General features: G+C 40.5%; 1 protein-coding gene across 19 annotated transcripts in view; it reads left to right on the top strand.

The window, feature by feature from the left end:
* The window catches only part of LOC108031361 (dystrophin), a 152,979-nt gene that overhangs the window by 76,864 nt on the left and 52,680 nt on the right, over positions 1 to 23,435 (top strand). Inside the window, exon 22 of one of the 19 annotated variants that reach the window (XM_044091029.2) lies at positions 17,100 to 17,126. The exons of 17 other annotated variants lie outside the window; for them this stretch is intronic. In XM_044091029.2, coding sequence (XP_043946964.1) covers positions 17,100 to 17,111 — 12 coding nt within the window. In that variant the 3' untranslated portion in view covers positions 17,112 to 17,126. Of the gene's footprint in view, positions 1 to 367; positions 419 to 17,099; positions 17,127 to 23,435 lie in introns of those variants that run through there. One more of the 19 variants, XM_050888840.1, reaches the window with a different exon arrangement.

The raw sequence follows: 23,435 nt of genomic DNA on the forward strand, positions 1-23,435 counted from the left end.
GATAAGTGAAAATAAGGTTTATCGTAAAATTTAGAGTTCAGTTTTGTACGACTGGTTACCTTAAATTTGCATTTCTTACTTTCTTAAGAAAATTAAAAGGATTCTTCGATATTATCGATAGTCAGAATCGTTTGAATTGAGTTCTGTTTCATGATTTGTTATTTAGGTAAAGTTATCCTTTTTTTAAATTTACTTCAATTTTTAGGGGAGATCTAACTTTAAAACTTCATAAAACAGTATTTTAAAACGATTCCAAGGCCGTCATATGTCAGCAGCAGGTTTACTTTACATTATTTTCCCCCTCTTTTAAAAATACTCCTCCCTATACAAATTTGCAACTAATTTAAAAAACTTATTTTCCTTGCAGGTATGTACTCGCAAAAAAGTTAAATTTATTGAGTAAGTCAAGCATGTTTTCGAATCAATTTTAAAAACCCCCACACCCATCTGAGCCGACCATAAAACACATGTACATCAGATACGGTTTTATTGCCTTACATAATTCATCATCATCGAAATGACCAAGTCCGGGTCTATGCGCTTATCTCGGGCTGCCCAAAAGTAGTTCGTTCTCCTGCTCTTTGCGGCTAAAAGCCATCAAATCAGTTAATGACCCAGAAAGTTAAACTTACGAGAGAGTGGGGGCGTGGATCAATTTCCATCAATTTTCACCAAATTTGCTCAGAGCCAATTAATTTTAATAAACTACAAAGTCATTTTGCTTTAGCAAGTAAACTAATCTCGTCCCAGGCCCAAATTGAAATTTTAATCAAGAATTTCTTGGTGGCGTAGGGGCCATAAAACTTGACACACACGCACACAAGCTGTGGTGATGTAGAAGAAATCAAGTGAGTCGACGAGTCGGGGAAAATTCCCAAACGTAGATAATCAGAGGGCATATCATGGCCTCCCATTCTGCCGGTTGATATGCTAAATAAATCAGATCCCATGCGAGGGCGAGGCGGAAATGTCTGCCGTCTTAATAACACCTTCTCGCCCAGGGCTTTGTGTCCTGACGTTCGCCTAAAACAATATTGCTAATGACAAATGGGAACTAGTTCTAATTGTGGGTTTTGTCTGGCACGAAGATCTCGGCCGGGGCTTATCGCTCGTTGCCTTTTCTGGGTTTCGGGCCTAATTTAAATTTATGCGGTCTGGCGAGAGGTGTGCGAATGTAACTGCTTATGTGTGGACGTGATTGAGTCCTAGGGGATGCATGAACTGGCAAATTCAAGTTTATACATAAAACTCCCCTGATGAGTCGCCGAACAAAACTGACACTGATGTGTGAGGCACAGTGTGATGATGAAATGTAGTGACTTGCTTCTCAGAACCAATATGTCTGAATTAAAAGATATAATTTAGCCACAAAAATTCCTAATGTCTAAAAACCATTTTAGAACTGTCCAAAAGTATGCTATGAAATTTAAAAGGCAACCTTCATATTTTAAAAATATTCTTGCACACTTTTGACACCTTTATTAGATATTTCTGAAATTCGATGGTATTGTTATAATATAGCCAAGGAAATCACTAGAATTCCATCGTTTTCATCGCATATTTAAAATATTCTTGCCTTCTTTTAGACACCTTTATTTGCTACCTCTGACAATTGAAGGTATCAAAAATAACAAAATAATTATTCATTCTACATTCCTTCACTTCATACATAGCAATTGTTTAAAGAAATTCCTGCTGCATAACTTAACCAGAAGTGGCCAATTAAAAATGAATGCAAATTTTGTGTTTCCCCGTAAAACTCCAGAGGCGAATAAATTGCATTTATTTGAGACAGTTTCCGGGTTAACAACTGTACAGCCCGAAGCTTGCCTGTTTATTTCAGTTAGGCACTTTGCATTCGTATTTGTGTTTTTCCAACACAAACTGCCAACAATAAAAGTTTAATGCCATCCATGGAACAGACGCTCACACACAGTGCTGCCGAAAAGTATGCTTCTCATAATGCAATTGCAAACAATTACACAGGACTGAAGTAATTGCATTTCCACTGCTGCACACGCACACAACAATTCACAATTTACAATTTGCATTACAAAGTAATTATTTCTGCAACAGTACGCCCACCCGGTTTTCCCCAAACCTCTCCCCTGCACAATTTCCACAATTTTGTTTAGCAAATGAAGTGCAAAATCAACGCGATGTCCGCAGGGCCAACAGCATTTGGCCATTCGACTATTGACAGCCCTGGACCAAATGACATTTATTTTAATTAGCTTCGCGAGCAACAAAAGAGAGCCTGCGCTACGGGTATTATAATACCGGAAAGGACTCCCTCGCAGGGAGACGGAATTCACTTTTAGCCTCGACGCAATTAACAAATGCAATTTTGTGGCCTTTAATGTTTATTGTGAGCATTTATTTCCGTAGCTCTGTGGGCGTGTGTTTGGGTGTGTGAGCCTGCATTGTTTGTAGAGGCGTGAAAACCCAAAAAATAACTTTTTAATTACTATAACGGACATTGCGGTTAATTACACTGGACAACATGGCTGGCGATAAGCCAATTTGTACGGGTTCAACAATGTCGATTGAGTAAAATGAGTGGAAAAAAGCTGTCGTTTTTGTTTAAAGTTAGGTGCACTTAATTGAGTTGAGAAAATCCATTTATAATATACCAGTGTATATATGAAACGTATACGTTTTTCAATGCTAAATGCGTAGCTTTTATATATGAAAAAAATATTATATGAAAAAAATATTTTATAAAACAAAAAACTTTTTATGAAATTGAATTTTTATTTGTCTGAAACTATTAACTAATTTCTGTGCTTTGAAAAAATCGTTTATAAATTTCCCCTGATGGATTTCATTCACTGCCAATAATTCCCGGATTGACCTGCTGAAAAGTGTACTTTTTGCACTATTTGATTAAAAACCGCAAAAGCAACCATCAAAGTGCGTGCTTAAAATAATTGCAGTTGTGGAGACCTGAAAACGCGGTGCTCAGGTGACAAAATGGGCTTGCGGGTGGGTTGTTGGAAACGCCATTGTCAACAGCTTTCAATTGGAGGCTCAACGCCTTGTTGCCGGACTGCCAAGCCCCCTGGCCGCCCTCGCCGCCCCCTGACCATGTCGCTTATTAATTGCATGTCATAAATCATGATTATGCCACTTGCTGACCAACCGCTGGGCTAGTCGCAGTTATTATTATTAATCTTTGTCGCCCACACAAATACACGCACACCTAGGGATTTCCCCGGAGAGGGGGCGTGGCATCAGGGGGGGGGGGGGGGGGGGGAGTGGGAAATGATCCCGTGTGAGGGACAGAGAGTCGGCCATATGTTGGAGCCATGTAAATTGCGATGTTCATTCCGACGGCCGGCCTATCTTGATTAATTGCAAAAGTTTACCAGGACACAGGCCCTGTGCGAGGACACCATGGACCAAGGGCCATGGAAATATGTCAGCTGCTTCCCTTTTCGGTGGCTCAACAACAAGAAAAACACTGGCCAGCAAAAGTCCGGGTAACAAGCGTCATAACACGCGTATGTTGTCGCGGAAATTGGTTTTAATATTTAAAGCATTTCATTACTTACGGCCCGAAAAGGACAGCGAAATGCAGTCCAAGAAGAAGGAAAGAGATGGGGTGTGGAGCACGAAAAGAGACGGCAACAGCGTTAAGTCGCCGAAAAGCCGGCGGCTTAATCAAGTGAAATTGAATCAACATTTTCGTTCCCCAAAGAGAAAAGTGCAAATTAAATTTTAAAAATTACTACAATTTCTTTTTAATTGCTGTGGGGCAAGGTGACAAAAGTTTCAAAATAGAAAATTAATTTTTAATCTAAAAAATAAAAATAACAAATAAATCCCACAGTGACTTATTCTGAAATGCATACTCTCAGGTTTTTCAAAACCATTTTGAAATACTTTCGTAAAAACTCTGAGGTTTCAAAAGCTTAAAAAAAATATTTTTTAGGAAGATTTAATGGAACTAGATGTATTTCAAAATATATTTAAAGAACTGTACTTATAAATCCCTTTTTTTTAATCTTAAAAAAGGGTATTTTATCTTATTTATTTAGTTTTTATAAACACTTATAGTTACTTAATCCATCTAAGAATAACATTTTTGGGAAAACTTGTAAGGACTAACTATATTTTTATAAAATCTGAACCGTGAGTTCGATATGATGTTCCATAGCACTTACCCTCTTTCGAATAGCCTTTCAAATCAGAAAGCAATTTGTAGATTAAGCTGAGATTAACTTCAGCCTGGCCTTTTTTTTTTTTTTTTTTTATTTAATTAACATCTTTATTTAATATAATCCAGGAACAGATCTAATTAAAGCCTTTAACCTAAATGTTTTCTTAAGTAAATAATCTCTTAATTATAAATTATAATTAGTTTTCAACTTGGTATATAGGAGTAGCTCAAATTACGACTAGTTTCAAGTAAATAATATATTCATATTAGTCTCTTAGGAGCAGCCCAAAATGTCTTCTTTTGAGCCTGCGAATTGGGATAGCCCCCTGTAATCTCCGGGCTAGACGATTACGGTGGGCAGTTAGACGGTCGTTGTACCTGCTTGAGAAGAACGATATTTGGTCTTCAACAAGACTCAGGTTTAGGTCATTGTGAAGCGTTTGGCCGCTAACGAACCACTCACAGCCAGTGATTTGTCTTAATGTTTTGTTCTGGACGGTTTGGAAACGTTTTCGGTGGGACGCAGCCGCCACTCCCCAAATTTGGATTCCATATCTCCAAGTTGGTGCGATGATTTGTTGATAAATGTGCCGCTTGCATCTTAGAGATAATTTGCTTTTCTTGTTTAGCATCCAGAATAATTGGTTCCGCTTTAGGTTGCACATTTTGACGACTCTGGCAATATGTTCTCGGAAGGTTAGGCGTTTGTCCAGTGTGAGGCCTAGGTATTTCGCCTTAGTCGCTTGCTCTATGTCCACATTATTAATGTGGACCACCGGAGTTGTTTTTCGGCGTAACGTAAAGCAAACGTTTACGCATTTGCTTTCGTTGATTTTGATATTGTTCGCCGTGGCCCATTTCTCGAATTCGTTGAGGTAGGTTTGCAGCGTTTGTGAAGACTCGGTCTCACTGTTCGAGGAGCTGAGAAAGCAGACGTCGTCAGCGAAGCTGGCCAGCAGCATTTTGCTGTTGTCGTAGGTCATTTCTTCATAGCTTGGCTTGGGGATGTCTGCTGTAAAGATGGAGTACAGTAGCGGTCCTAAGACGCTTCCTTGGGGAACGCCAGCTGTAATGGCAACATTTGCAGAGATTGCGTCTCTGGACTGGACGCAAAAATCTCTGTTTGTGAGAAACGATCTGATGAGCTCAAACAGGTTGGCTGGCAGCGCTGTTTTGACTTTGGCTAGTAGTCCCGGGATCCAAACTCTATCAAATGCCTGTTGTATGTCAAGAAAGATGCCGTTGCAGTATTCTTTATTGTCGTAGGCCTTCAGGATGTGATTGACTACACGGTGCAATTGCTCAATCGTACTGTGGCCGGCTCTGAATCCGAATTGGTGCATTGGGATAGTATCATTGTCTTCTAGGTGTATTATAAGTCGGGAAGCTATCAGCCTTTCCATTACCTTCGATAAAGAGGGCAGGAGGCTGATAGGCCGGTAGGAGCATGGATCCTGTTCCGGTTTCCCTGGCTTTAGAATCATACTGATTCTAGCACTCTTCCATTTTTTGGGAAAGTATTGCACTCTAAGTATCGCATTGAATATCAATGTGATAAGTAATAGTGCTCTCTTGGGAAGGATTTTAAGTACTGCGTTGCTTATTAGGTCATGACCTGGCGCCTTTCGACTTTTGAGGGTACGTATCATGTTTGAGACTTCTTCCAGACGGATATGTCTTATTGGAGGTGACATCTGGAAAGGGCGCTGTAGTATTTCGTTTATTCTGTTGATATCCTCCTCGGATGCGAAATTAAACGCAGTGAATCTGTCGCCAAGGTGTTCCGCAAATGTTTGTACTTGCTCTTCTAAGGAGCGACACCAGTTACCATTGCTGTTCTTCAGAGGCGTAACTTTCTGTGGCATTCTTTTTACTTTTTTGGTAAAGGACCACATATTAAAAATGGAATCATTAGAATAGTCCATATTGGTCAGCATATGTTCGAATTGCGCATTTTTCAATTCAGCCATGGCAACGTGAAGCTCTCTGGCGCATCTATGCCATTGAGCTTTATCCTCAGGACTGTGCGTTCGAATATAACGTCTTCTCAGTGCTCTCTTACGGACTAGAATCTCTGCAATGTTTGGGTCAATTCTATTCGAGTGGCGTATGAGGGCTCTGCCATGATTGTTTGCAGTGTACACGTTTGCACTCCTCGCCGCATTTGTCACGTTGGTAGTGAAGAGGTCTACAGCGTCGTCAATCTCAGCAGCAGAGTTGAGCTCAATGTTAAGGCGTATCGATCTACATAGTTCTTCCTTGAAAACAGCTACATTTGTGTGTTTGCTAAGAAGTTGTCTACGTTGAGTGCATTGTATGGCTTCTGTTTTTAATGTAGTGATGAGAGATAGGTGGTCCGATTCAAGGTCCCAGCTGTCTCTGATGCTTAGCTTGTCGTGTGGAATGTTGCGATAAATTGCAAAGTCTAAACAGGATGGTCTTCGATTTACTGCGCTTGGATAGTATGTTGGTGCTCCAGTCGCCAGGATGTTGGCGTTAATTGAGATGGCGCTTGCGGCAAGTAAGTTACCTCGGTGACAGGTGATCGCAGAACCCCACCATGGATGTTTGGCGTTCCAGTCTCCGCTGATAAATGATCTTGGGAAGTTGAAGTTAGCGAATATGTCATCAAATTCTGATTGAGTCCAGCTGAAGTTCGGAGGGCAATAGATTGATCCGATGAATATTTGTCCTATACATGTTTGGATTCTGGCACCCACGATTTGGACTTTAGCATGGACGATTGGCTCGATGGGAAAGTGATTGATCTTTTTGTTAACCAGGATTGCAGCTCCACCCCTGTGGCTGCCGTCAGGTAGATTTGAAGTGTAGACTTCATATCCAAATAGTTGAAGGTTGGATGTCTTCGTTTCAGTGAGAAGGAGAATGTCAATATTCTCTCTCTCCGCAAGGTGGCCGATTTCCGTCATTTTGCCGGCAGCACCTCGCGTGTTCCAGGTGAGAATTTTTATTTGGGACATTGTGTAAGTTGCGCGTTAATTGCAACCAGCATCTTCAGCATCTGGGCTTGCATGGCGTATAGACCCTCGATAGCTTTTGAGAGCGATGCAACTGCCATTTCTAGTTTAGATTCTTGTGCATTTTGCTGTTGTGACACATCTGGGAAAAAGTGCGCATGATTTTTTGCACCGTAGTGATGTTGCTGTTGAATGGCGTCCTGTAGCCTATTTGTTAGGTTTCCTGGTCGTTTGTTTTGTTTTTCCGTGATTGGATTTGCATTTCTGGCTATTTGAGCATAAGAAACTCCATTTTCATAATGTTTGGGTGTAGAGTTATTGTTTATGCTCACTTTTGGGGTTTTCTGTACATTTTCGTTCATTTTGAGCAATTTTTGATAGGATTTGCAGCCACGGAAGTTAGCTGGGTGATTTTCACCACAGTGAGTGCAAGTTGCTGGTGCTTCTTTGCTTCTGGGACAATCTGATGATTTATGGTAGTCACCGCAAGAGACACAGATAAAAGGTCTGTAGCAATATCTTGCAGTATGACCAAACGATTGGCATCTCCGACATTGCACTATGTCTTGTGCTTTTCTGGCTACTTCAAAACGGACGCGTTGGCGACATAGAGATCGTAGTTGGAGTATATCTTTGTTATTTAGATTCTTTTCTACATTAATGAAGAAGAGGTTCATCTGTTCACCGCTCTTGTTGCTTTTTGGGTTATATATTGATAGAACTTTATGCCCCTGTCTGAGTAATTCCTCTTTGATTTTATGATGGAGCTGTGAATGGTGTAATCCTCGCACAACAACTCTGAATGGTTTCTCGTCTTTCAATTGATAGCAATGGAATTCAATTTTCAGGGAACTTAGTTGTCGTACTACAGCCCTGTAGGTGTTTGCGTCTTTGGTGTAGATTCTGTGAGTGGAGCCCACAGAGGATTTGATTTCAACATTTTCAAGATTTGTAACTTCCTCGATAGCGATAAGAAGTTCGTTCACGTTTGTCACGTCCATAAGAACGATTGGTGGTGGTTTTGGACTACCAGTAGAAGCAGATTTTACCGTAGATGAATCAGTTTTACTTTGTACGTTTGCGTTCTTGTTATGTGCATTGCTGTCTTTAGCCTTAGAAGCGGTGTGAGAACGGTAAGCCGCTGCTGCAGCGCTAGTCGATGGTTCGTCCACACTATTGCAGTCCATCTCATCGTCATCAACTGATAGTGTTTCGAACCTGTTTGCTGACACAGGGTCACTGGGTTCTAAATTTCTAATATCGGCACGTTTTCGTTGACTTATTGGTGAGTTCGATGACCCCTTCCTCTTCTGGCTCTGGATTTTTTGCCATCTGGGTGAATCCGGTAGAGGGGGGAAGTCTATAGAAGTGCTTAATGCTTTAGGAGGCATAGGCGTTGAGCACATGCCACTGCATATGCTGGGTGATGATGTAGTGTTGGTATATATTGGACTGTGAGTTGTTGTCAGAGTACTGGTGATACAGGCTGCATTACTGCTTGATACTGCTATACCATATGAGTTAAGCTTGCCGCTAGTGGCCAGATTTTTTGCCAGGGTTAACTCTCCTGGAATCACCTCGTCCATGACGGCTTTTCTCAGAGCTTCGCCCAGAAGCATTGTTTCTCTGGTATTTGCCATTTCTCTCGATTTTATGCAAAGTCGAATGTAAGTCAATCACTGCTTTTATTGCCCCTCTTGTACGGCTGCGCGCAGTGTGAGGGGAACAGCGGTGCCCTAGCGGGCACAAATGCAGTCTTGTCGCACTACACTTATGTTGTTGTTGTTGTCCCACTGCCGACACTGCGCTAGACAGCGTCCGAATTTTTATGATCTGTGCTATTATTAGCACACGAAGAATAGATAACAAAATAATAACGCGTAAGCACGCACTTTGTTTTTTTTTTTTTTTTTTTTTTTTTTTTTTTTTTTTTTTTTTTTTTTTTTTTTTTTTTTTTTCCCCACGACACAACTTGTCAAAGAGTTGATGGCCTACTTTATCAGCCTGGCCTGGAGTAGAAAAGGTAACTATCAAAAATACCTAGGCGAAGTTTACAATTTCATTTTTGTCTGGCTCCCTTTTAATATTTTTTAGTTTTTGTCGAAAACAAAGCAAAAGAGATCTAAGCCGACAGGAGACGAAGCGAGACTGTTTGCATACTTTCAGGCGCCTCTGACAGGGCGTCACATGCAATACACAACAAAGTGCATATGCGTAGTTATCTCTCCTCTGCCATCTCTTTTTATGGAAGCTGCAGGCAATCGAAGGCAGATCCTTGTCTTTTCCATTTTTTCCCTGCTGATTTTTGACATATTTTCTCTGGCAGCAGCACAGCATCGCAGCATCGCCGGCATACAAACTAACAAACTTCGGGGCGTTTTTCAGGTGCAACTGGGTTAACATGGCTGCAATGGAAATTGCTGCAAGAAAATCGAGGTGCTGCCGGGAGGTAAGGACGAGAGCTATGCAAATGCCGTTGGAAAATGGATACAACAAAGGTGGGGGAAAATGGGGAAAAATTGCATGGGGTGGCGAAAAAATCTGAAAAAGTGCTCGCAGTAAACGAAATGCATTCGCCGTTTTTCGCAATTTGCTCAGCCACCCCAAACCCGCTTTTTGAGCATATGCAACAGCTCAATTTTGTATTGAATGGCCCTGCACTTGCCTCAAATTCAGCAGATTTTCCTTCTTTTTTCCGTTTGTGCCTTCTCCCGCGATTGTTTGTTTGAATGGCAGCTTCATTAATGCGAATATTCAGCCCACAGACAATGGGAGTCTAGATCAGAGTTTCTGTTTCACTGCTGTAACTTCGTTGGCTCACTCTCCTGTGCGGTTGATGAAATCAAATTGCAAGCAATTATTTTAATGTTACCTCTGCCACGCCCCTGCCCACAATTTTAAAAGTGTAAAAGACCGCAACTCGTTTGCGGTTCTCGCAATTCGCATATTTGAATGGAGCCGCCATTAAGTGCGGTGAAAGGTGCTCACATATCTTTATACCAAAAAAATATGTGTGTACAGCGCATTGGTTTTGATTGATTGCAATTGAATTCGGGGGAAAACAAGAGTCCGCTGGCATTCCTTTTGGGCACTCCGCCTCTCTTGGCAGGATGTTAATGATGTGTGCACGTGAGTCTGCACTATAATTAAGAGAAATGTTCCGGGGAAATTAATGAAGTCAGAAATGGAAAGCAGAAACCCTGTGAGGAAATCTCTGAGGAAAGTACCTTTAATAATATGTTTTACAGGTAAATATATACCATAAAGCATATTTAAACTGGCAAAACTTTGAATAATAAAGCAGTATTTTATTTTTAACCAGTATATTGCACTCCTTACTCCTTAAATGCTATTTTTTTGAAGATTATATATCAGTTTATTATCCATCTGAAATAAAATTATCATCCAAGCTAAGCATAGGTTGTAACCTAACGACGTTGGGGACATTTAATTTTCCACTTCCCAAAAGCACGACAAACTGCTATTTTGCATGCAAATGCCACGCCCACCGTTTTTCACATGAGGGAAAGCGGAACCTTATATTTTCCATGACTTGTTTTCGTTGCACATCTTAGCATCGATTACATTTTTGCCAAATTGAATTGTGCAAGCCAGGGACGGAACAAAAGAAAAATAACGAAAGAAAAGTGGAAAATGGGAGGAAAAAGAAATTGCTTCCTTGCATGTTTTCCATCCAGTCACATGTGAACAGGAGTCAGGAATATAAAACGAGGCTAAGGGGCGGGTTTATGTCCTGAAAATTGGGTTGCATGATGACAAGAGTTGAATTCAATCGAATGAAAAGCTCGTGAGCAGAGGAAGCACAATTTGCATCGATGTGCAATTTACGGCCTAAATGTCAATTTCACTTAGGACCAACTTTCACTTGGGCCCAATCTCAATCCTATTTTCGATCAGGGACTTAGAGCGCTTTAAGTCGGTGCAATGTTGACACTTTAAGTAATATTAGTAGGCGGAAACGGAAAAGAGTGCGGGGAAAAAGAGAGCAAGTCAAACAGGGGGAGAGCGAGAAAGAAAAACTTGACTTTTCCCGAGTGCACTGCATCAAAGTCAAAATGGCGGTCGAGGGTGTTTAGCGAGGGAGTCAGACAAATACCAGATGGAAAGGCCTCCTCTCGTGCTGCCCGTCATAATTCCAGATTAGAGTGGCTTTGTACAGTGAAGCTTACTTAGGATGAATTTCAATTTCTAGTAGATATATAAATATTTTTTTGTTTAATATTGGTCAACATTGTACTACTTAAAAAAATTACGAAATTGTTGTTATTATAAAGATTTTAAATTTGTAGGTACCCGATGTTTGTTATTATATATACTTCATTTTTAAAAATCGTAAATTTTTTTAAACTTATATTTCTCTTTTCTCATTTAAATTTTTTTTTTGTTTTTTTCGACATTAAAACATAGATAAAGAAAAGTTTGCTTGTGAACAACTCCGGATGGAATGTAAACGGGATGTATAATTTATAGGTTGAAAGGTTTCCCTATAGGTATGCAAAATAGGAGTTCATTTTATGGAATCCCCACTGTAAAACGCTTTCGCTGCCTACTTTGGGCTTTTGTCAGAGGGAGCTGTAACTGCAGTTGCACAGAAGGCACAAGGATAATTGCAATTCCCGCTAATGCTGGCGAATGTGTTGCGGCTTTGTCTCGGCAGCAACAACAATAGTCACTCAATTACTCGCTGATGCTTTGATGCATTTTCCTGGGGACCGCCCAAAACCCATCACCACCCGCCGGCGCCCACTGCCCGTTTTCCATTGTCAATCTGTGTTGACATTTGTCAACGAACTGTTTTCAGCAGACGCGTATTCGCTACTACTATTTTTCCGTTTGTTTAGGATTTATTGTGTTTAATGTGTTGAAAAGTCTCCTTATTTATGGAAACTGAATTTGGGAGTCCGCCGCTCCAGTTTCCCGCTTTGCAGGGGTGACAGCTGTGGAATAGTTGTCACATAGTCACATAGTTTCCATGTGTTGGCATTGTCTTTGTCTCGTGCTCGATTGTGTGGAAAATTGGAAAAAGAAACAAACAAAACAGAGATGGAGCAAAAAAAAAAGAAAAGCTCACAAAGTCCTAGGTATTGCCTCTCCACAATTGTTGTTTTGGGGGAGAAAAAGGAATTCGATTTGCCAAGCGGATATTAAAGGTAAACATTGACTTGATGGGGAAAGCGGCAGGGTTTGATTAAATGAAATCTGAGCGAGTTGGCATACAAAGTTAGAGGTTGAGGGTTAGTTGCTTAGAATAAATTACGAATTTTTCACACCGTCTGTTATATACTCCTTTTTTACGACAAGAAATGTCAATCAGTGTTCCGTCTCCATAATCTGCATTAAAGATATTACTTTGGTGATTTCAGTTTTGCATTTCATATATATTTTTATATTGTCTACTATTCTGCGCTGGCTTCTATGGTTGCCAACAAAATAAAGTTTTATGACACGAAAAATGTTGCAACTAATATTTTAGACGTTGTATTGCCTTCACGTTTTTTATTGTATGTGGCTGCTTCTGCTTTCCGACAGAAAGCTAATAGTGTTTGGCCATTTTTCAAGCTGCTCGTGGGGATGGAGGATAACGGCCAACACAGACACACACACTCAAAGCCGGGAAAGTGGTGCTGTCGTTAACTCAAAGTTTGTTAAAAATTTTTATCAGCATGCCGAGGCAATGACATGGCCACATCACAAGGAAGCGAAGGGGGATGAGTTTTTGGAGATGACTGCCGGGATGCAGGATGCACGAGGATGAGGAGGAGGAAGTGGAGCAGCAGGAGCCAAAACCGCTGGCCACAACATGACTACGTCACTGACATGTGACCATACATACTAATAAAGCGTTAGTTGCTTGCTCAGAGCTGTTGAAATTTTTTCAGCATACTCTATCCTTCTAATGAATTCGATGGGGAATTTCAGTTAAGAAATAGTTTGGTGATTGATGGCCGAAAGTTGCTGGAATTTTTTAGCCAACTTTAAATATTTCTATGGGTGTTTTGGCGTTGCCTTGGGGTTTTTAAACTTCTGATCTTCTAGCTCCAGATAAATCTATTTTATAAAGAAAATAAAATGTTGCTTATAAATCACTTTTAATATTAATTTAGGTGAAATGTGCACCTATTTTAAACTGACAAGCATAATAAATTCATTGCATACTTTTAGACACTTCATTCTGGCTTTAAAAGTTTTTTAAAAGCTTTAAAAAAAGATTATGTAGTAGGTGATTCTGTATTCTGAATTCATTATAGACGATATCCATATTATCTTGTGAATGGAAGCTCTATCATTTTATTCATGGATCTCCTTGACTCCAATTCCCCAGGTTACTTAAAGCGTATTGGAACTTCGTTTATCTTGATCTGCGTGGTTTAATTTTTCCCAGTTCCCTTTTGGACACTTTTTCCCAGCCGTTTTTCATCGCCCGAACAGGAGAGACAGAGTCCGTGCGGGCGAAGATGAGTATTCCAGCTTACCCCGCTTTCGCCTGGCTTTCTTTTGGCTAACATTTTTTGGTCTGGTTGGCTGATGCCTTCTGGTCGGTCCCTGTTCATGTTTCTGCTTTGCCAGCCATTTCCTTGGCCCTTTCTGCAGCATTAAAGTCCTGTGTCGTGTGCTGTGTGTTGTATGTTGCATTTACGCTTCAGCTCCGCTCGACATAGATGGAGACACAAACAGAGTGGGAGAACGCAGACTTTTAGTGGCACCATTATGAGATGAAGGACCCTTTCAGCTCTCGGAGCGAAGCTCAGTCAGTCAGGCAACCGCTTTATGTGTAGAGTTCATTACTTTTATGTGATTATGTGTCATGTGTGCGAACAGCAGGGAAGTCAATGGGTGTGTGGGACATGTCAGTGTGTCATTAGCATTATTAGTTTTTCCGTAGCCCACTTTTCCGACGCCCTTCTTCACCGTCGGAGCTCTGTGACAGTTGTGCGAAAAACTTGTCCCAAAATTAGTTGCAATTATTTATGGACTTTGCTTTTTGTGGCTTCCCCTTCTTTTTTTGTCAGCTTCTAGGGAAGCTAATCAGTTGAAAGTTGTTTATGCCATGTGGCTAGCATCGAGTCAACTAATTTGTTTGTGTTGTGTAGATTTGTATCACTGACAACAACCAACCCGAAACCCTTAACCACAAGCTTCAAAATTTAATATCAATGCCAGCATTTTTCCCTTGAAAAAAGTAGCGAAAAAAATTCTCCACTTGTTTGAGACTTTCTGAACATTTGCCAAAAAGTTCGTAGTGGTCCCTGTTCACAGGCAGCTGGCCAGTAATGAGTTGCCAGCCAGCCTTCCATTCATTATGGCCAGCTAGCTATAACACATGGTTATATTACACATACGCAGCGTTGTACACCGAGAAAACATGAGTTTTTCACAAGGGCGAAGGGGGAAACTTAAAGCGAGCTGGTAAAAAAAGCGAGCATGTAAGAGTGAGGAATTTTCATCGTTGTTCCATTGCCAGGAACATGCATCATGGGAAATGTGAACGAGGACCAAACCGCTTCCCCCTGCAATACCCAGATGATTCCTTCTGCCCGACGTATGTAGTTAACTGTCTGCGGATTCTGCTAACAAGACTCGTCAGTGATTTGAGTGCTGCATGCGAGTTTGTTATGCGAGTTGGAATTAGCATAGTTAGGATAGAACGAGTTCTGACTCTGAGTCCCTTCTGATTGCCAGCGAACCGCTCGTAATGATGTGCAACATGGTATCAACGGCAGTCTGCCAGAAAGAGATTGAAATGCCAACCTTTGCCTTTGGCTGCTGGGATTCCCCTGTAGTGTTGGCATCTATTAATATTAATAGCCGGGAATTGGGGTCAAAGAGTCAGAGTCTCCTGCATTTCTTCAGTGGCTGGGAGTGTAGTGCACATTAATTTAAACACAAATATTACATTTATTTGCTCTTATGTGTACTTAATTCAATCCAATTAGAGTGCTTGCACCTTCATAGTCAGCAAAATCCTCGCATTAGTGTAGTTCAACAAAATGTGAATTAATATGTTCTGTTTGTATTTAGTTCCACATAAGTCATGTACTTTTACATTGGAGACTTTTTGGCCAGCCTGCTCCCCGTTTTGGAAGATTTGTTTGCCAAAACCGTTTTGTGTGCTTGAAATTTCCCACTCGACATTTCCCACTTCTGAAAGGACTGTGCTCCTTTTTCTTGGGTTTTCGTTTCCCCAAAAATCATTAGCAGACGACCGAAAATTCAGGTCAGCCGCTTAATGTGCCGCATAAGTACCTATAAGTATGCAATGCACTTTCGCCCAGGTACGCCACACTTATCAAGTTGTACACCTGCTCACCCACACACCCGAACTCCCCTGCTATGGTATCCACACCCACAGTCACCCACACTCAGGGCACAGGCCACGCACAGATTGCGGCAACAAAATCTGTACACTTTGGCTCCATTAAAGCCGCACGCACGAAGAGGCCACGGTTGCCAGCCCGTGGGCAACCAACACAAAAGTGTGATGTCAGTGGCTCACTCATATAACCCACCATTCACCACCCACTGCCCACCGGCTCCACCGCCCCCTTGCTGTATTTATTTAGCCTATAAAGCTTCAGTGGGTTACAGCCGTCTCGCACAGCATCAAAGCGTTCATCCATAGGAGAGCCACTGGGAAAGTCCCGGGTAAGAAGAGAAAGCACTGTTTTTATGCAACAAGACCATAAGATACTGATTACTTATAACATGCAAAATTTAAAATTAAATTGTTCAAGTTATCTCAATTTCTAAGGAACATTTTGTAATAAGTTCTCGCTGACATATTATAAATAAAGTAAAGTTTATTGGGATGCCTAACTTGAGGATGTTTAGTTATAATATTTGAATAACAAAAATTCTATATTGTTGTTTGCGTGACTTACATAAAAACTAATATTTAAAGCACACATAGAAAGTTGGTATCGAGAATTACATACTTCGAAAAGAATACGACCAAGTAGATAAGAAAGTTAAAAAAGATTTAATGATCAGTCGAACTTCACAACTCTAATTTAATTTATATAAATTTATGAATTTCCATTTTTTACTACTTGAAATAAAATAAATATATTTAAAATAGAAATTTCCATGAAGATAATGTGACATTTTACACTTGGAATTCCGTCAGCGGATGCGACGCCGCGTTTCCCAACTACCCAGCATAAAGGGGGAAAATGAGTGGAAAGTCGAGCGGAAAGTGACACACAAAACCAACCGAAAGCGGAGCTGCCAGCGCGGTTCATATTGCAGTTCAGTTCAGGAGGCAGTTGCCGAGTTGCCGCTCTGGTTGGACTCTGTTGACCTAAAAATCTCATTTGCCGCATGCTCATTTCTGCCATCACTTTTGTTACCTTACTTTTGTCGCACCTCTTGGCGGTGGGCGGCGTTCTTTGTTTTCGGCTCTCGGTTTCTGCAGAAGCGCCCCCAGCTAACAAAAAATAATAAAAACACAACAGCACAGATTCTTTGATATATAAAAAAGAAAGGCCAAACAAAAAATATGATTTTTTAGCGCATGAGAAAAATTGCACAGAGGAAGTGCGAGGAAATGAAATTCGAGCCCGCAGCCTGACCTAGAAGAAGCCGAAGGACCATATGTTCTACGCTCTCCATTTCCCCTTCAGTTAATTTCCTGAACATGACGTGCAGCTTTTCTTGTCTTTTTTCTCTTTTTTTTGTTCTATTTGTAGGACGAAATTCTCGATTGGTAATCAAAGTCCTTTTGTCATAAACGAGCAACTTTCCCAGGCTTCAATTTAATAATATGAGGAACACGTTATGCTCGTTCAGGGGTCAATGGCTTCGCAGTTCAGTCGAGTTTTCCCAGGTCAGAGGAAAATTGCAACCCCAGACTCATGTTTAATATTTAATGGTCATGTTTGGCTAAGCAAATTTACGGTGGAAACTTTTAATAATATTTATTTTTCTCTCTTTCATTGCAGGTAAGCGAATGATTTTAATAAAAATGAGGTAAAAAGGTGAATTTTGTGGATGGTAAGGTTTGTAAAAATAAAAGAATTTATACCAAAATTTAAATTTTGGTAGCTTAAAAGATATTCTGGGCAGTACGGTTTCCCGTGCCAATTCTCTAATTAAATTAAAATCGGATTTTATGTCGTTTCTCAAAAATGCTGGCCAGTTGGCACTGATTTGGCTCCACTGGCTTTTTCGCCCTCTGCCTTTTCGGGATGTCAATCTAATAAAGTGCAAGTGAAAGCTATGGAAATTCTGCTCGGTTCTACGCTGTCACTTAATAATTCAATGCCAGAATGTAGGCAACGTTTGGTAACCCTCAAGCCAGCCAGATTTTATTATTTTTCGTTTTTCCTCCTTTTTAATTTTTTTTCTTCCTTTGTTGTCGGCGGAAATGTCACATGCAAATCTAAATAAGCAAAACGGCAAGAAGAAAAACGATGAAAATTGTGTTAGTCGCGCGAGAAAGCTGACAAAATGATAGATGGAAGCGAATAAAAAGGAACAGGGGGAAAAATTAGCGTGGGCCTTAAAAAAGCTTCAAAAGCAATCAAAATGACAACTTAAGTAGGCTTCCCGACAACAGAGAAAAAAAATATAAAAAGGAAGAAACGAGAAAATCGAAAAGAAGAAAGTTCGGTTGAAATAAAAGCAGGAAAGAAAAGGCAGGGAAATCCCCCTCTTGGGGTTAGATGGGAATCTTGAGAAATGTGGGCTCAATTAGGGCATAATTGTTTGTTTTCTCACTCGGCTGACTGGCCAGCTGCTAATTGAAGCATCAAAAGTTTTTTATTGGCTCCCGCCAAGTGTGAAAGGGCAAATATGTTATTCAATTCCACTTCCTTCGCCCTGCCAAATGGAAATTGATGTTGACTCCTCGGCTAAGCAATTATGAAAATGTTGGCGCTCCCTTTAAAACAGCTCCACTACGACGAAGGTTTCCCAAATCGTGCGTAAAATTGTTAAACATTACTGCAAAAACCTAAGACTTGGCAAAGAAAAATGTGTGGCCTCAAAGTCAGAAGAGATTTTCCTGCGGTTGTCCTTTTGGCCATGGCCAAGAGCAGCCGTTTGTGTGGGACCCAAATGCGCATTTAACTTAATCAAGATTTTAATATTTAAAGAATTTCCAGCCTGGCAACAAATTTGCCAACACACACCCGCCCTCCACTTTTCACATTTTATGTCTTATCACTCTCAGAGCCCAAAACCCCTTTTGCAAATGTTTTGTGTTGGCTGGCGTACAAGGGTTCTTGGCTCTTGGTTTTTGCCAACGAAAAGGGGAAACTATGCTGCCAAGGACAAACAACATTATCTCTCTTACATGATGCTTGCCACACTTCAATTGCTTGTAAATGCCACACAATAGATACCGCCCTCTCCACCACCCACTCAACTCGATAAATTCCCAGCCAAGTTGTTGTTGAGAAAAGTTTTCTAGTAGTTTTCCCTTTTTGCGGCTTCTGCTGTCGACTTGATTTTAGTTCTATGTGTTGCACATTTATTTATTTCGACAGGTCGGAAAATACATACCTTCATATACAGATTTTTTCCGTGCCAAAATCAATAAGCAAAGTGACAGCAGCCCTGTTGGTCAAATCCCCAAAAAAGGATGTGAAATCCAGTAAGAAATGACGAAACACCTCTAAATATTTAAATAGAGGTCAAGGTAATTTCGGGTCATAGATTATTTCGGTGGCGACATTTGCTTATACACTCTTTAATTTATGTGATGACTTAGTTGGTTTATGTTGATAAACATCTAAAATGATTTCAGTTGTGCTTTATAGTTCTGTTATAATTTAAAATGAAGTCCGAGTCCCAACAGACACCACAGATGTTAAACACCAACCAACTTTCTTATGTACTTACTGTGGCCTCGTAAAAACTTAGACTATAAACTATATAATACGACTTCTTATAGCCAGATCTCGGCAATAATTCAGTGCCCTCAACTGCTTTGCGCTTTTCACGATACTAAATCATATTTAAAGACGATTAAATAGAGCGAGGAGTGCAAGACACATAAATTATGTAGACGAAGGCTTGGGTTGAGAGGTGTTGGACCAAATCTCACAGACGACAGACAATTGAGTTTGGGTGAGAGTGGAGAGCGGGAGATACACCAAGCACAGATACATTTACAGATACACCATGTATCTGGCTGCCAACAATGACAAATTACCCAAAGCACAAAAATAAAGAGAAGAATCACGCAACTCGAAGACAGACACTCAGAAAGTATTTCGCAGATACAACATGTTGTTAACAGCGACAATAACAAGTTATGCGGCAGCTACAGACTCAGACTCTCTGCATAACAATAAACAGCAAGTTGCTGAAATATATTTCACAAAACTATTGTGCAAATAATGAAGCGCCGCCGGGTCGGAAGAATCTGGGCGAAGAAGCACTCCAGTAGATGTAAAAGTTATAAGCATAATTCTTGGGAGGGAAGTTTGTGGGAGCAGGGAACACATGTTGGCATGTTGATTGTCGCGCCTTTTTCGTAGTCTGCTTTTGGGGCGGATTATCCCCCCGCACACACTCCCTCGCAAAAGTATTTGCCAACTAGATTTTTGACTTAGCATTGCCGAGAGTATATGTGAGTTAGGCATGCCTCATTTTGATCCGCTTTTCGTAGCGCTGGAACAGTAGTGGAAGGCTAAAAAAAAGAAAGCGTATATTCACAAACTTTGTCGAGGCTTTAGTGTGGCAAATCCCAGCGACCTTTCCCTAACCGCATCACATTAAGCTCGTGGTCTTGTCGACTTCATCTGGCAAGAGCTTAACTTTGATTTCAGACACTCTGTGGGTGAGCGTGTAACTAGCCCACTTAAATGCGCGTTAGAGCGGTGACAAGATTTCAGGCAGAAAGTGTCGGATGAGGAAAATGTAACCTTAAGGGGCTGTGCCAGGAAAATAGTTAAAGGATGTAAAGAAATCATACTCCCATAGCAACATTATATGTCACTGAAATATTATCCATATTATATTTGCTCATAATTGGGACAACTGTAGAAGTGCTTTAAAACAATAATACTTTAATAAATTACCCACACAGGGGCGCTCCAAATTTTAATTTTCTTAAAAAGTAACAAAAAGTATGCAACAAAAACAAGAAAAAATGAATCACTACAAATTAAGCATTTAAAATGTATTGCTGCATACTTTTAGACACCTTTATAAGTAATTTCTATGCATTAGTGACATTTACAAGAAAATTACCCACGCAAGTGCTCGGCAAACAATCAATTACACATCCTCCCCTTAATAATTGTACCACTGCTTAACAGTATATCGCTTCAAAGTCTTCGAGGACTGAAACTCAAGCAAATGAGCAAAGTTTCCACTCTCAGCTGATGACGCTTACTGTCATCTTGAAAGCCTCAAAATGGTTATTGTTTTTTTCTGCTGCTGATGACGATGGTGCGGGAAAATGTAAGTGATTAAACTTCAAGTACCTGTGGTTCGCCATGGCTGAAATCATTTTCAAATAAATAAACTAAACTTGGCCGAGGAAAGTTATCAGCCCAGAAGAGAATCAAAAACTCTTATTAGCCGGAAAGTAAAGAAGGAAAAGGAGCAAAGTGGCAGCACAAGTAGACAGCCAATTGCGATATAAACAGTCAGTTGGAGCAGCTGCCGGAGTCCCCGGGGATTGCTGGGGTCTCTGAGAATCTGGGAGAGATGCAGTTGACAAAGTAGAAGGAGACTAAAGTTTTTCTTAGATTTGTGTTTGTTGTTTGCGTTTTCCAGAGTAAAAAATGGAAGCCACACCACTTAGGGAAAGCAACTTTATCGCTTAGTAGGGAGTAGGAAAAAGATAAATTTAGACTTGGCTTCCAAGCACCGAAAAAAAAACATGTTAAATCAAACGGAGTCGGGTGTGTTCGGCTATTTGTTTATTGTTTTTCTTTATTAACATAATTGATTGCCCGATTTGTGGCTGTGGGAAACTCTTACACTTATTGGCGAAGTTGTGCCAGATGCAGCATCTGAAACATATTTTCCCCTCTGCCGCCGCCCGTGGAAATCATTGGGAAATCAAGAGCACGCCATTACACTTCCGCCTCCTTGAAATTAAGTTAGCTGTTTATCCTTTATCCTTGCCTCAGCCATCTGAGTTTTCCGCTTTCTTTTCTGCCCCTCCCCCAACTTTACTTGATTGATGACGCTCATTTGCGCTACGTGTGTTCGGCTGGGTCTCCCTGCTCCGCCAGGTTTTGCCAAATAATTCTGCTTAATTTTAAATCAGTTTGCAATTTGCTGCGGAAACTTTTCTATACCTCCTTTTTCCCAGCGCACTCCTCTTGAGATCCTGCGGTTGAATTTGGTTTATTGCCTCGGTGCGTGTTGCATACTTTTTGGGGCGCCTGCCGGAAATGTTATTCAGTCGTGTTGTTGTCGGTTCTTTATAATGTTTAAGCACACTCACGGGTAAAGTTAACCACAAGTTACCAACTTTATTAATGTGCGTATATCCCCGTTCATGGGCCTCTTTCTTGCTTATTTTTATGGACTGTCTGTGGGCTTTGTTTGTCCTTATTGCCTTTCCAGTTTATTGTTTACTTTTCGGAAGTGTGTTGTTTTTTATCCTTGTATTCACTTGGGCGGGAAAAGTTGACGTGGGTATATATTTTGTCACTGATTTATTTTCATTATTTTAGGAGGGCAGTTTGGCTTTAATGGTAGGATATTTTTTATTCCTTAAAACAAGCTACTTAACAGGAAACATCTGTATCATAGCAGTAGCAGTTGACGAGCTTATCCATATTATTTTTAAATTTTAATGTCACTAAAAAATGGAATTTTAAATCATTCCCATTAAGCTTAGAGAGCAAGCAAAACGAAGACTTTGGGAAAATATTTGCCAAGCCATCGCCTGCACTTTTCTCAACTAGTCTTAATACACACTTTCAATGGGGTAAAATCCATCCCCTTTCAGTCTTGACACCCCCAAATGCCAGCTACAATAACATATTTTTTCAATTTTTCCCCATTATTTTATTCCATTTTTTCCTGTTCAGTAGAAAGTGGCAACAAGGTTGGTGCCTGGTGCATTCTGTTTTTGCTTCAACGCCATTAAATATAGCAGCAAATGCAATGGCAGTGCTGTGAAGGGGTGAAAATATGCTTATGGATAGGGTGAAAAAACACCCCATTAGAAATGTTTGCCGCCATCATAAGGCATTAAAAATTTCGCAATTTATTCCACGAGAAAGGATTTTACCCTTGCTCTGCTATTTTCTTCTTTCCACGCTCTTTAAAATCCTCCCTACCATTATTTACTCAGTTTCATTATGCACTCATTTCATTAAAAGTTAAGTCGCTCTTCGGGGCCAACCAACGACAATTTATTTCAATAAATTTAATTACTTACCCCTTGCAGGCGTTTTTTGTTAACTATTTTCTATGCTTGACCAGCAGAATGTAAAATGTTCTCCCATTTTTCCACTTTTTTTAATTGTGTGCCAACTGGTGGGGAAAGTTGTATGAAACTTTCATTACCTATTTGTATTACATAATTGCACTCACGTGTGGCAGTCCCAAAAGTGTGTGTACATAAGTACAGGGGTGTCTGTGTGTTTTTCACAAAAAGTTTTTCCAGCGGAAAGTTCCATTCACTGTGCGTTGATAATTTGTTAAAAGTTTGCTCTTTTTCTCTGTGTGTTTGCTGCTCGCATTTATGGTTGCTGAGGTCGTTTGCAGGATATTCAGGTGAACTTTTTCCTATAAATGAGCGCAGGAGGCTGTCCGCTAATATTAAATAGCAGCCGCAGAATTTGAAGCCGTGCAATGCTGTTCAACTTGTAGCTTTAAGTGGTACTCATCATAATATTTTGTTGAGAAATTCCTCTTTTGCCTTTATTTGAATCACAAGAATTTAATTTTAAACTGCGAAATAACTTGGTGCATTTCCTGAACGCCTGGACAGTCCCAGCTGCAGCTTGTGGAGGAAATACCAGAACATAATGCCAACCTATATAGCTGGCAGCTGTAGCTTCTAATTAATGTCAGTCAGTATCTCCCGGGTTCTCCTTCCTCGCCTTTGTTTTCTTTATTTTTTACCAGCCCAAACTCTGGCTGTGGGCGTGGCATTGAGTAGGGCTAACGCCTTTTTCATGTCATAATAATTTCTGGCTTCCTCTTCCCTTAACCCTCTGATCCTCCGGCTCCATGCAAAACTGAGAAATGGCGCATGAAAAGCGCCAACAAACTTTAATTAGTTATGCAAAGCGAATGCAGCTTTGGGAGCGAACAAAGAAGCAGGAAAAACAAAAAGTAGGGGGAAAACTGGGGAA

Source organism: Drosophila biarmipes, chromosome 3R, assembly GCF_025231255.1.
Source record: "Drosophila biarmipes strain raj3 chromosome 3R, RU_DBia_V1.1, whole genome shotgun sequence".
In the NCBI taxonomy this organism is placed as follows: Eukaryota; Metazoa; Arthropoda; class Insecta; order Diptera; family Drosophilidae; genus Drosophila; species Drosophila biarmipes.